The sequence below is a fragment of the Melospiza georgiana genome, chromosome 1 (genome assembly GCF_028018845.1).
Source record: "Melospiza georgiana isolate bMelGeo1 chromosome 1, bMelGeo1.pri, whole genome shotgun sequence".
Classification (NCBI taxonomy): Eukaryota; Metazoa; Chordata; class Aves; order Passeriformes; family Passerellidae; genus Melospiza; species Melospiza georgiana.
Genome location: NC_080430.1, coordinates 100654608 through 100668576, shown reverse-complemented (window position 1 = coordinate 100668576; position 13969 = coordinate 100654608). Strand labels below are relative to the sequence as shown.

Here is a 13969-nt window from a genome sequence, read left to right as displayed (position 1 = left end):
CAATGAAACCCAGCAGCTTGTCTGGTCCTGGAGATTTTCTTCTTCTCTCATTTGCTCCTAGAATATTTTTTCTTGGACCAGCTGCATGGTGGTATTGCTAGGAATTTACTTTTGCTCTTTGAATTCCCTGAGAAAAATGCTGAAGATCTACTAGAATAGCATAAAAAACAGGCTTCAGCTGCTGCCAAATGGTTCCAGGACTGGAACAAGGGATGCACATTTTGTGTAAGACTTTATCAGTGAAAAGAGAATACAGTTTGATGGAGTTCAAATTTTAAATTTTATTTCACAAGAAAATTCCAGGATTTTTTAATTACTCAAAACAGCTTTCCAATTATGCAGTAAGGCTAAGTTTTGCAGAAAGAAAAAAAAATCATAAAAAGCATACAAAAAGGTAGTTTGATTCAATTTGGACTACACATAATTTTGAGGCAAGCAAGTAGAATTTTTTTTAACTTTTTCTGAAAATTATACAGTAATTTAATTCAAGACAATTTGTTTTTCAGTTAGCATCTTCTAGAAACAATAACTGCTTTTGCAACAACTGTTTAGCATAAAATGTTTACATAAAATCACACAAACAGAATATTCACCTGTAGATAACCTAATCACATTTGAGAAGTTAAGTGTTTTCTTTGTATGGAAAGCTATATTATCACAATACTTTTTCATAATTATTGTCTTTTATACTTCTGAATGTAATCTATTAGTGTCACCTATTTTCTTAGGAAGACTGAAGAAAGTTTCCTATTGGTGTGGCACTAGAGTTTACAAGGGTAATACATTAATAAAATTTGAAAATACAGCTTTGAATCATTTTTTTACAGTTGAAAGACATCAAATTTGTTATCATTATCAAAATACCCAAATTAAATCAGAACACAAAACTGTGATTTGTAAACAAGAAGAAGCAGTTCTAGTGATAAGAATCCTATTCTCTTAATAAGTACAACATGTACAGAATGTGACTATGTAATATGTGTAGGGTTTGGCCTTGCAGTTTTAAAAGTGATAAATGTGTAACTGGGGGAAAGCATTTAACTAGGGGTACCCAAAGCAACACTTCCAGAAAGTGGTTGAATATGAAATGCAGCAGCTGTTTTCTGAAAGTTAGGGAGTTGATTAGGGTCACTCAGTATGGGCATTTAAAGGTCACAGTCACTTTGCAAATATCAGTCCAAACTGATTAAACAACAGGTATAGGTGAAGTTTGTTAAGTGGGAATTAAATTCAAGTTTCCTGAGTCTTGGCCTCTGTAATCCCCAAACCGTATCTGACTGTACTGGCAACTGCAAGGTATAACTAAATAGGTTATTAGTGTTCTGCTTAGATGGCTGGGGATCTCCAATCACCAGCTTTATGAATCATGACACACCTAAGGCATAAACCAGTGTGCAGATCTGCTCGCAGCTGATGTGGCTTATTGCTATAGTAAATTCCTGGCTTAGGGGTGTAGTGTATACAAATCATGGTAATGCTTGTGATTTAGCTCTGTGCCTTTCCGTATAGCTCTGCATGCAGTCTTCCCCCTCAGGGCCTCTCACGACTTTTATGGCTTCCTTACAATTATGCTGCAGTTGCCTTGAGTACAAAAGGAAAAATTAATACTAAACCAGAGAAATATGTGCGGGTGAACTAAACCTGACTTATTACCAGGTCATACCGAAATGGAAATTTCATGGTAATTCCAGAAAGCACACTGAAAAGTGGCAAAGCAAAAATCCACTCTTGCATTCGAAGGTGTTTTTTTAAAGACTGATTTGGGTGTACTGAAACCTCAAACATTTAATGTATACTAGATACAAGGATAAAACTGTGCATTACCACAGCTATTATAAAGACAAACAATTTTTTTTTTTGCTTGGCTACTGTACCTATTAAAGGAAATCAATATTTCTAAAAATTTAGGTAAATCAGAAGAATTAAAAGGTTAGTTTAAATCAGTCTTTGTTAATTCTGGTTATTAAGACTTTATAATTAGCAGATTAAAATATCAATTGACTTTTTTATTTGTTACATCACATACAAAATCTGTATTGTCATTTCATCTCCTTAGTATGAGTTGGATGTATGGAGCCAATCTAGTGCCCTCATTTGTGCCTGAAGGTTTTCCACTGTATTATTTCTTTTCTAACAATCATGAAATTAGGTTTTTAGAAGTTCAGACGGTCCCTAATTACTGACTTAATGTCTGCTTTTGTCATAAATGTAGGAAATAAAAGCCCACCATTACTTAATGAGAAATGAAAAAAACTTCGAAACAATTTGCATTTGATTTAAATAGCAGTGAAAATTGTTTAGGGCTTGTATTCATTTCTGCAGCTCCTGCAATGCAGCTTTGTTCATTTAGAGGTTAAACTTTATTGTTCATGGCTGCTGGAAAGGTTAGAAATTAATAATCTTATAAAGTTATCTAAATGCTAAAATATTTAACCTTTAGAAAGACTCCATATTTTTCTTGGCTTCAAGCAAGTGTGAGAGATAGAAGGAACACTATATAAAACATTCACTGTATCTTGATTTTTATTGTACCTTTAGGCAGACCTTCCTACTAAGTTTCCTCTTTTACACTTATTAGCATGTCTTTAACTTTCAATGTGAAGTATGTTAAGAGGGACAGTAGAGTAAAAATACATTCATTGAGTAAAGTAAATTATTAGCTGCTTACTTATATGACAATAAAAATGTGGCAATAAATGTTAAAAACAGTAATTAAGGAGTTATGTCAATAGAAATCTTGTTTGAAATATCTATTTGTACTGTCAGCAAAGTAATTTCACTTTAAAATATCTTTTACAATAAGGGAAAACATTAAAAGTGGAGTGCAATTGTATCTAATGACAATTTTATGTTCTCCGCTGTATAATTTACAGCTTATTATACAAATATCAGAATGTTTTGAAATTTCACAAATGTCACTTTAAAGGTCAACATTTCATATTGTTAAACTGCTTATGTAAATATTGTTCAAAGGAAAATGCCCCCAAACTCGTGGCTTCTGAATTCAATACATAGAGGATGAATCAGGTAGATGCCAGGGGCAAAAAATGTGAAAGGGTGATGTTGATTATGTAGTAATATAGTCATGAGATAGCTATTAGTAGATGGATTATTGGATATGCATTTGGTAGCTGCTGAGAAAAGAGGAAAGAATTGTTGCCTAATATATTTGTCAAAAATTTTAGGGGAAAAAATATATAGTTGCAACTTTATTTTTAGACATGTGTGGCTCCAAAGGGAAATAAAAATAGTGCAGAAAGGCATCTCTGGCTTTAACCAATTCCAATTAGTACCATAACATCTGTAGACATACACAGCTTTCTTGCATGTACAATTTACTGGTTTATTCTAGCCAAGTGGTCCTAATATTAAGTAATTTCTCACAATGACCTAATTGATACTCATTTTAAGATCACTCCAGGAAAAGGCTTTCAAGAATAGTAGTCTCACATCATGCAATTTGTGGAGGCCACTTTTGAGACTGCCTAGGGAACCTCAAGCTTAATTTTATCTCTATCACCTTTTAGCTTTTGCTTTTCCATATGTTTCTACAGCATTTAATTGGCATTGTAAGTAAAGATTGAAAATGTTATGGATGCATATAACCACATAATCTTAACATTAAAAATAATCATAAAATCAGAAGAGATTAATTAAATGTGGAATGACACTTTTCAACGTAATGTTATTTTTTCAGTCATAGTGATGCCTGTGATTTCTTAGGAGTGTCATTAACTCAGCAAATGTTATCCAGATGCTACAGTATAGTATTAATTATTTTCTAGGAGGATGATTCACACTCCATCATGTCCCACAGATGGATGCAATATTCACAGTATTTGTTCCATATTTTGTGTGTCACCAGTGATGTTTCTCTACCAAAACTGCATTAGAACAAGAGGAGACTTGAGCTAGTTTCTTTCAGTGCTTTTGGCTGCCACTGCAGTTTAGTATTAGCTTTCAAGCTGAAAGAAAATTTAAGGGTTAAAATTGAATAACCAATTTACTGAACCAATTTACTGGTTCATCTAGTAAACTGTAGCCATAGCAGTTGTCATTAGATGTAAGGCATAAATCTCAAGTGCAGCACTTTGCACTTTTCAGGAAAGTGAGATCTTATACAGAAGTGGTTTTATTCCATGAACTAAGACAGTCCTATTTTATACATTGCTTAAAAATTCGATGTTCTCCAAGATAAAATTTTTAAACTTTATTTTTATTTAGCACATATTGATCATACACTTTAATGCCATCACTTTCCAAACTATGTTTTTTAAATATTGTTCTGTCAATTTATGAATGTGCTTTTATCACTTGGGCATTTAAGAGTTCAGGAAAAGCTTTTTGTTTTTTTAAAAAATTATTATAATTTCTTGGCTGTGAGATTTTCATAGACTGAACTAAAATTTATGCTTAGCAGACAATATAGGATATTAGAATTAGAAATGAAGACGCTAATCCTGAATGATTTGGAAAATAGATTCTTAGGGTCTAAAAAGCTTATAGTTTAAAAGCTATTTCATAATCTGCTAGGTTTTACATCTAACTGCACAAATTTCTTGCATCTAACTGTATAAATTCCTTGGGTCTTTTTCGTATAAATTAATGGGTACTTCCTACATTAGAAAAAATATGAGAAAACTTTGGCACTGCTAAAACTCTAGCTTTTCTTTGTTCCAGTTCTTGTCTTGCTGATTGTCACCATGAGGCGACGGAAAAAAGAGCCCCTCATTTTTGATGAAGAGAGAGATATCAGAGAAAACATTGTCCGGTACGATGATGAGGGTGGTGGAGAGGAAGACACAGAGGCTTTTGACATGGCTGCCTTGAGGAACCTCAACATCATGCGAGACACCAAGACCAGAAGGGACGTGACACCTGAGATTCAGTTCTTGAGCAGACCGACTTTTAAAAGTATCCCAGATAATGTCATTTTTAGGGAATTTATCTGGGAAAGACTAAAAGAAGCTGACGTGGACCCCTGCGCGCCGCCCTACGACTCCCTGCAGACGTACGCATTTGAGGGGAACGGCTCGGTGGCGGAGTCGCTCAGTTCTTTAGATTCCATCAGCTCAAACTCTGACCAGAACTACGATTACCTCAGTGACTGGGGCCCTCGTTTTAAAAGGCTTGCAGATATGTACGGGACCGGACCAGAGTGCTTATACTCCTAGCCTTGGAACCTTTCTCTGAAAATGCACTGAAGAATCTTAAAACAGAAAACTCAACCTAAAAGACTGAGGAAAGTTGTAAATATTTTCCCATTTTTTAAATTTTAGGTTGGTTTTGGTTTTTTTTTGTTTTTGCCTTGGTGGAACATATCTTCATTAGACTTGTCCTAGGGACTGCACTGACCACACAGAATATGAGCATTTGGTGGCATTTTTGATAAAATGAAATGCTCAGCCACGTTCAAATAGATAGCAACCCTGAAATACCTGCAGAGGCAACTCACTTTCAAGAGTATGTTACACAGTCACCTCAGTGAGCTGGCATCTGTAGATGCCTTCACAGTATTGCTATATTGAGAATACAGAGTCCCTGTTTTAAGAAGAAACAAATTTTCAAATATATAACTCAATACAATAATGTATTATATTGTATTTACACAGGCAAGGTTTTTTTAGCAAATTTTCTTTACTCTGTGCATACAGCTTACTAGAACAAAAGCAAAGGACTGATGAAAACAAACAAAAACCCAGGAAATATTTTTTGTGTTTCTTCTGAGCTATTTAATCAGAAATTTCTGTAATTTTCTGGGTTGTTTTCAAGAAATTATTGTTTGTACTAAGAAATTCCACAATGTATTGTCAACTTACAAAGTAGTTTAAAATTCACATAAAACTATAAATATGGAGGTGTAGTCCTATGGATGGGAAGTTTTGTGATGCCCATATAGGTATAGAAAAGGTGTTGCTATCTATTTGCTATTTTTTATTCTCTCTTCTGATTTGTACAGGAGAATTTATCCTTTTTTATTATTGTTTAACATAAAGTGTTATATTTATTTTGGAACTCCAATCTCCACTAAATTCAGGTCCATTTTACTGCCTCATGGTTTTAGACTTGTCAGAACATGCTGATTTTTCTCCAGTCTCAGATAAATGTAGGAAATGAAGCATGGAAGTGGAAAAATTACAGTAAACAAGGCCACCCACCATTCATGCCACAGAAAGGAGAGCAGCTCCAAGGATGTGCAGTTGTTCTTCTGAGCCATTACAAAGTCTGAGACATTTAAAGAAGATATTTGTACATTGAATTTTTTGAAAGAAGACTGCAGAGGTAGCTGGGAGTGTCTTAATGCAAGATTTAATTTTCAAGGTTAAACACACTATATGCTTCAAAGACTGTAAACACCTCACTCTTCTTCTTCCCTTCTCTTTTGCTGCTGATGAATCACAGTAAAAGATTTTTCTATTTCTTTCTTACGTTAAACAATGTAAAACTATTAACTTCAGAGGTCATCTTTAGATCCTGCTGCACATAAGTATTATTTCCCCAAGGTGTTAACTCACTACACATAATTTCTATGCTGGTTCAGGAGTGCCAAAACAGAAGGACAACTATTATTGGTTAATATACTGTATGATTTTGAAGTAGGATTTCTTAGAATAAGACAACTTTTTTATGATTCCGACAATATTTATACTTCATCTTTCATGATTTATTACTAGATAATAGGACATATATTCAAGTAAAATAGTGGGTTTAGGTATTATTTCAGATTTTTTTTTTGTTTTAGATATAATGTAGATGAGTTCCTAAATTAGAATCTGTTCCTGCAAATTTTTTGCTTGTACCTAACTGGAAATGACTTGACCTGCCTGCAATTACTGGGGTACACTGCATTGTTTACAGAACTGTGTTTGTGAACGAAGGTGCTCCACAGAGAATGATGCTCACTCTAAAAGTACTTCTTTCTGAGAGAGAAGGATCCTTGTACTGAAATCCTAATGTATGAGTGATGTGAGGCTGGGGGATGGGAAATTATCATTAAGGCTCTTTAAATTTTGCAGCCCAGCATTATCAATTAATTATGTGAAAGTGGCCTTCAGCTCCAACAGAAAAGAAGAATAATTTTAATCATCTACAACATTCTTAATTTGAGTTACATGTTAATAGACAATCATTGTTTCATAATTCAGTAGATTTGCTTCTAGTTGTATGAAATATATATATATAGGCATATATATATATATATATATATATATGACAGATTTTGTAATGGAACTGAAAGATATCGTCCATGACTTTTAGTCATACATGTAAGATTTTCAATAAAAGTATTAAAAAATAGGAAAAAAAAGAACCAATGTGTATACAGTTTAATGAGAGCAAGATATGCTGCAGAATATAAGCAGATATTAAATCAGAGAGGTTCTGAAAGAACGGTTTTCACTAATCTCTTTTTTCTTTGCAGGAAGATAATTCACGCATCTGAATTAAGATGTCAAAAATGTTGATTTTACCACATAACATTCACAGGAGATTTAAATGTGGTTTAGAGTAAACAGCCCAATTTCCTTGGTTTTCTACCTTCTGTATCTGTAAAAAACCCCAAAACCTCCACTGTTAGGAAACTATGTTAGGATGGGGTTTCTTTGATGTGCTTTCTACAGAAAAAAATATGCTTTATTCTGATACCATGAAAGTTCTGCATGTTTTCTGTTGCACAGTTCTAATTTAAGTTTGCTGTTGCATTCTACATGCTTCCCTGCTGATTGTATTGTTGCAGTTAGAAGGGAAGGTGAAAATCCCCTATATTTGGTGACAGATATTACTGTAGCATACACACAAGGGTGTGTGTAATATGCATGCTACATAATGCTCACCAAAACTTACCACGACTACAGGTTTTTACAGTTTGTAATCTGATTCCAATTCTTTTGTTGAGTCTTACTTATGGTGCATAGCTGGATGGCATAAATTGTATTCTACTGACTAAATACTATAAAATGTAAAAAACATTTTTTCTGTCCTGGAAAGGTGATGAAATTATTTGGGCAAATTAATTAGAACAGGTCTTTAAAAATACTTCCAATCATATTTATTTATTTATTTAACTTTCTGAAGAGCTTCGGTATCTAGAAGCTAGAAGCCAAAAATCATAGATAAAAACATTGCAGTCTCTCCCGTCTTTCAGCGGAATAACATGTCTTTCCTTCTGCCATATGCCAATGGAATAAGCTTATTTTAGATTGAGATTTCCAAGAATCTTGAAAAGTGCAGTTTTAAGTGTGCTACTAAAATACTCCTGAATGAAATTAAGCTGTTTGAAGAAGACTTAAGGGGAAGACTTCTTACTCTGTTTTGACCAGTATGAAATCTACTGAATTCAACAGAGTCAAACAATGGACATTCTGACTAATATTCCCTATTCAAAAGAATAAACTTAGCATACTTACTCTAAGTTATATTCCCACTAAGATATAGCAAGGGCCTTCCTAAGCCTCCTAGTTCTGATGGCTGCTTAATATAATCACTGCAGGACTCATGAACTTTGATGTTACAAACTGAAATTTCTCCTACTCTCAAAGAATTAAGGGAGAAAAAAACCCTCAAAAAACAAAACTAGTTCCTTTTCACTCTTTTATTTTTTTATTTGTAAGGGAGAAGGAGGATTAATCAAAATGTCCTTTTTCAGTTAAAGTCTTTTCTACATTTTTTTTCCTCTTTACACTTCAGGTGTTAGCAATAATTAATAAAAAATCCTATCTTTTTTATTTTAGAAGTTTTGGATGAAAGCATGTTATGAAATATAAAATTGCAGCATCTTATTTTTATGGACAAATACTCTTGTATGATATAAAGAAAAGTCATAGTTTGTCATTCTGAAAAGGAAATAAATATAAATAAAGCATACAATTTTATTGGCTTTTAAGATCCTTAAAGAATTGAAAAGTGAACACAATTACCTATATCAAATCTAGTATTAAATTCTTGGTTGCAGTCCATCATGTGACTGATTTTAATTTTTTTAATACAGATTTTTTTTGCCTACTTTAGTATCTATATAGAGTAATACTGCTTTGGGGCATCGTTGTCTTCACTTCATTAGTGGTAGAAGAGGTCAAGTATATTTTTACTGGTCTGTGACTCTAAAATGGAATTGCTAAAGATAGAAATGTCACTTTATTTGACAGAAACAGGAAAGACTACAAGACCTCTAAAAATTGCTTTTTTAACTATGCCATCCTTAAGTCTGACAGATCTACATCTAAATTTTTCAGATGAATCCTAAGATCTATTTTCACCCAGGAATGATTCCTTCCACACCAAAAATTATTCTTCAGTTCATTTTTAATGCAGCTAAAAATGCATTTTATTGGTCACTGATTTTTGAAAATAGATTTCTTCCCTAATTTTTGTTCTTTGAACTAGGGGAATCTCTGTACACAATATAATCTATTTTCTACATGAAGGGAATGAAAAAAAATCTACATAACATAGGCTCTACTTTGTTACTATAATTTACCTTTTCTCAGAAAAGAAAGAAATAATATTTTCCAATGGTACATAAAATCCATGAAACCTTAGACTATACAATTGCCTACAAAAATATAACAATTGAAAAAACTTGATTTTTCTCATCATTATATGACACGAGATTGTAATGGAATCTTTATGTGAAGCCTTATATATCTGATCAAATACAATGAAAGAAGAAATCAGCATAAGAATTTTCTGGAAATCAGAAGATCTCATTTGAAGCCACAGGGGTGTGTTGCAAACACTCCTCATATGTGAACACATATTTTCTAAAATTATGTATATGTTTAAACATTCCACTCCCAAAACATTTATTTTAAAATACTTTTTTTTATCAGAGAGTATCTGGAAAAAAGTAATCCTACTCTCAAAAACTTTGTTTATCCCCGTCAATGACTGAGAATGAAAAATATAATTTAGATTCAGACAAAATTTTTAATATTCCCCTCACAATGAAAGCAAATTGGTGTCATGTTTTGACCCAAAATAGTTTAAATGAAGTGTTGCAAGGACTGTGATTTCTGTGCATTTTTCAAAAAGATTGTATCAGATTGAAATTCCTATTCCTAGAAATAATGTGAGGTTTAACTGGAGTTTAATATTTGGATGATTAACTAAGGTCATAAACCTGTTGTGATGGATGCTGAACCATTACTAGGGGAAAAATCAAGGATTTTACTTTCTTCTTCTCTTCACCAGGATCTCCGTCAAAGTCAGAATTTCAGTTTCCACCAAAGCAACATCATGCCAAGTCTAAGTTGAACACAGCAGGCAGTTACATGTTGTCTCTTCCTCACAAAGGCTAAAAGACATTTACCTTATTCTATTCACATATTCCTTTCTGATTATGTCTTGACTGCCTAGGTCATTCTACCTGAGACCTGTGAAGTTGTTGTGGTTGGGGGGTTTTGGGGGGTGACGTTTGTTTGCTTGTGTTTTGTTAATGTTAAAATTTGTATTCTTGCTGAAATGTTTATGTTTCAATGAGCTGAGCTTTTTCATCAACTTTTTGGGGTTTGTTTTTCTTTAGTCAAAACCATACTGGCCATGTATATCCTGACTTTTCTTCTATTTTGTCTCCAAACTCACCTTCTTCTGTACTGTTAATAGCAAAAGAAAAGTCCTGAGGTGTTCCCTCTCTTTGATGTGAAGAAGCTATGAAGAAAAAGATAAACAGAGGATCAACAGACTGCAGTGAAACTAATCTGTCATTTTCTTGAAACACAAACTCACAAATTCCCTAGTTAAGCTGCCATTAACACCATTCAAATAATGACATGGATCTAATCTTAAAACCTTAAAATATTCTGGCATTACTATCAGCAATTTTTACACATTGAATGAAATCATATTTTAGAATTGTCAAGGTTTGTTACCTGTAAATCAGTTTCATCATAGTTATTTATATCACGATCTTGATGCACAGAAAAAGAAGGAAAAATTGCAAAGTAAAACAGCCCAAGTACAAAATACCCCTATTTGCATTGACATTCAATGCAGTGTTTTAATTACTGCTGTGCCTTAGTATTCCTCATACACTGACAGCTTTTCCTCTCTTTGAGACTAACTACTAATGAATTAAGATAGTGTGATATCGAGCCAGATATTCAAGCCACATTAGACCATTTGAGTTTGACAACAATATTCAGTCTGAATTTTAATGTTCTTCTATTTCCTTAATGATCAGAACATCCTTTATTATTGTCATCGGTCTGTTGAAATTTTATGGAGAAAGAAGTGTTTACTGATTCACCTACGAAATGCTAGGCAAAATCTGGATCATGTTGAAGTACTTGGCAGATCTCCCTATGGCTTTTAAATGGTGTCAAGATCTGTCCATTGTTAGGGGAGGCAGATAAATGATCACTGAGATCATCAGGATAAAAGATTTTTGCTGTGAGTGGGATACCTTTTTTTTTACACAAACTCTTTTACTAACCTTCCCATTTTGGAAGGCACAATCTCAGAATGGTAATGCAAGTAGCTAAATAGAATGTTTTTAATGGCATAAGCTACTTACTTACTATCAGCATAGTACACATAACCTTACTGTACTGAACAGTACCCTTGCTCATAAAGAGAATTTCTGTGCACATGCTAAATGCAGACAGTCTTAGGAAAGGTTTACATTTGATGAGGTACCAATATTAAAATATTGCCTGGAGAACAGAACCAAACCAAAGCAAACACAAACAACAGTTTCTCATTAAAGTAAATAATACACAGAATTTTCAGGCTATCTAAATTAAGTTATCATATTTTTCTCAGACTGTGGGACCATCTGTAGCCTTACTAACTTCAGTGACTGCAGGTACAATCCAAATTAACCATAATCTTGTTTGGACATATTTTGTTTTGCTGATACTTCAGATTTTGTTAAATCAAAGAAAAGGGCTGTAGCAAAAAAAAAAAAAAAAAAAGTGACAGAGAGGTTAAAAGTATCAAGGTTTTTTTGGTGTTTGTAATGTTTCATAGATGATCTAATGATACGGAAAATAATGTTTTACCAGTTCCTACTGGAATACAATTTTCTTTCAGGTAATAATATTTTCATCCTGTGGAACACTGTTTTCCAGCAGTCTGCCGTGCTTGGCCTGGCCTCATCTTCTTATTCAAATAGTTTTAAAAAAGAGTTATTAAGGGGAGAAATTAAATACATAAGTGACAAGCTTAATAAAAACTTTTCAATTGGTCGAGACATTAAGTTTTCCTGTTCCAGGTGTGAGGAACATATGAATAAAGCTCTCACAGGACATACAACCTGTTGATGCAGCTATTGATTCTGTCTGGATATTTGTTCATGTTTCTTCCCATTCCATTTCTAGTAATTTGTGACTGATTTATCTTTCAGTGGAAGTTAGTATGCGATAACAAAATAAAACAACATGAAAAAAAGATATTTAGTAGCAGCTGATAATGAAAAATAGGTTAATATATTATGTATGACTTTTTTTTTCTGTAGCTTAGCACAGTCTCAATATATTTTATTGGGACTCAGAGATTAATGTCAACCTACTTGCCTCATGTGCAAAGCAGCCCCACAAAGGAATTTTAATTCAAATAGCTACTACAAAATGTGGAGTTATTAAAATATTTAGAAGCCAGTGTTCCTTGGAAATAAACAGAGGTAACCAACAATCCATACTCCTTGTCTTTCTGGGAACAGGTAGATATATACAGAGAAGTCAGAAAGGGCAAACTCTTCAAATTTAACAACTGTAGTGAATATGGATGAAAATCCAATTGACAACAATTAAAAGCAAGGTAGAAACCCAGGAGATGTCTGTCAATGACAATCATTCTAATCAGTCTAATTTAGCCAGTTAGGGTCATCTGTATTAAGAGTTGTCTTACTTTAGTTGTAGTTGTAGTTTTGTGTACTACAAAAAACATTAGAAACTGAAAAGATTTATGTTGTCTTCTGGTCTATTTTGCATTCATGAAGAGGCAAAGCAAATACAGAACAAAGCTGTGGCTGACTGTCAGTCTGCAAGTTCAGCCTCACCTACAAGACAGATAAGACTGATGGTATGGGGAGGCCATTCTGAATGAAAAGGAAGATTTCCTCAAATCCCTTGTGCTTGATTTATGTGTCAGGACCAGACCTCAGGAGAGCCAAGATCCTTGTGCCCAACAGTTTGTCAGGATCCCATTATGGGGGCTCCACTGGGCAGCTCACTGGAATAGTCAGCAGTTCAACTAACTTGTTCAAGGACACACACCAAGAGCATAAGAGAGACCCCCTCCCAGGTCCCTGCAGTCCACAGTGTTACCCACAGCCAGTGACTGTGAGCACCCTTGAAGGACTCACATGGACAATTTACAGAACAATATGATTAGTATAATAGAAAATTCTGACAGGTTAAGGTCCAAAGGTTGCTGGTTGATAGTATTGACTGCAAAAACTTATTCAAAGCAACATATGGATAAGCTTTAATCCCTAAAAATGTTAGCTAGACATAATTATTCAGTCTGTATGGAGTATGATTTTTACCCAATAGACATCCTCATGGGGGAGGAGACATGCTCAGCTTATCAGTTGATCCTGGCAGTTATGGAGTCTGCCTTAACTTCTCCCAGTTATTAACTTACTTTTACAATATTTCTTGGTGTCTAAGTGAAGCTTTAGTGACTAGGTATGTGTCATGCTCAGAGAGAGGTGCTCATATCCCAAAGACATGTAGCTTTGGGATGGAGGTGAGGATCAGTATTACATCTGAGGTAACCTTGGGATGGAGATAGGTGTCAGTATTGTACATGAAAAGAGTGATTTCATCCTGGTTTCTAGTTCAACAGTACATCTCTTTTTATCTCCCTTGGTAAGCAGCTAATATGTGGCTTATCATCTAAAAAAATATCAATGAGTTCCCTCTTCTGCAAGGATTTCAGCTGAGCTTGGTCACCATTTCTCCACTCTGCTCCACCGTCAGCTTCATCCCTCCCTTCTCATATATTGTGTGTGGGAAGTCAGGCAGGTCAA

General features: G+C 34.1%; 1 protein-coding gene across 1 annotated transcript in view; it reads left to right on the top strand.

Moving 5' to 3' along the window:
• The window catches only part of CDH7 (cadherin 7), an 83460-nt gene extending 74684 nt beyond the window's left edge, over positions 1-8776 (top strand). The window contains exon 12 of the mRNA XM_058026028.1: positions 4681-8776. Within this exon, the coding sequence (XP_057882011.1) occupies positions 4681-5174 (494 nt within the window). The 3' untranslated portion in view covers positions 5175-8776. The remainder of the gene's footprint in view (positions 1-4680) is intronic.
• The last annotated feature ends 5193 nt before the right edge of the window (positions 8777-13969 follow it).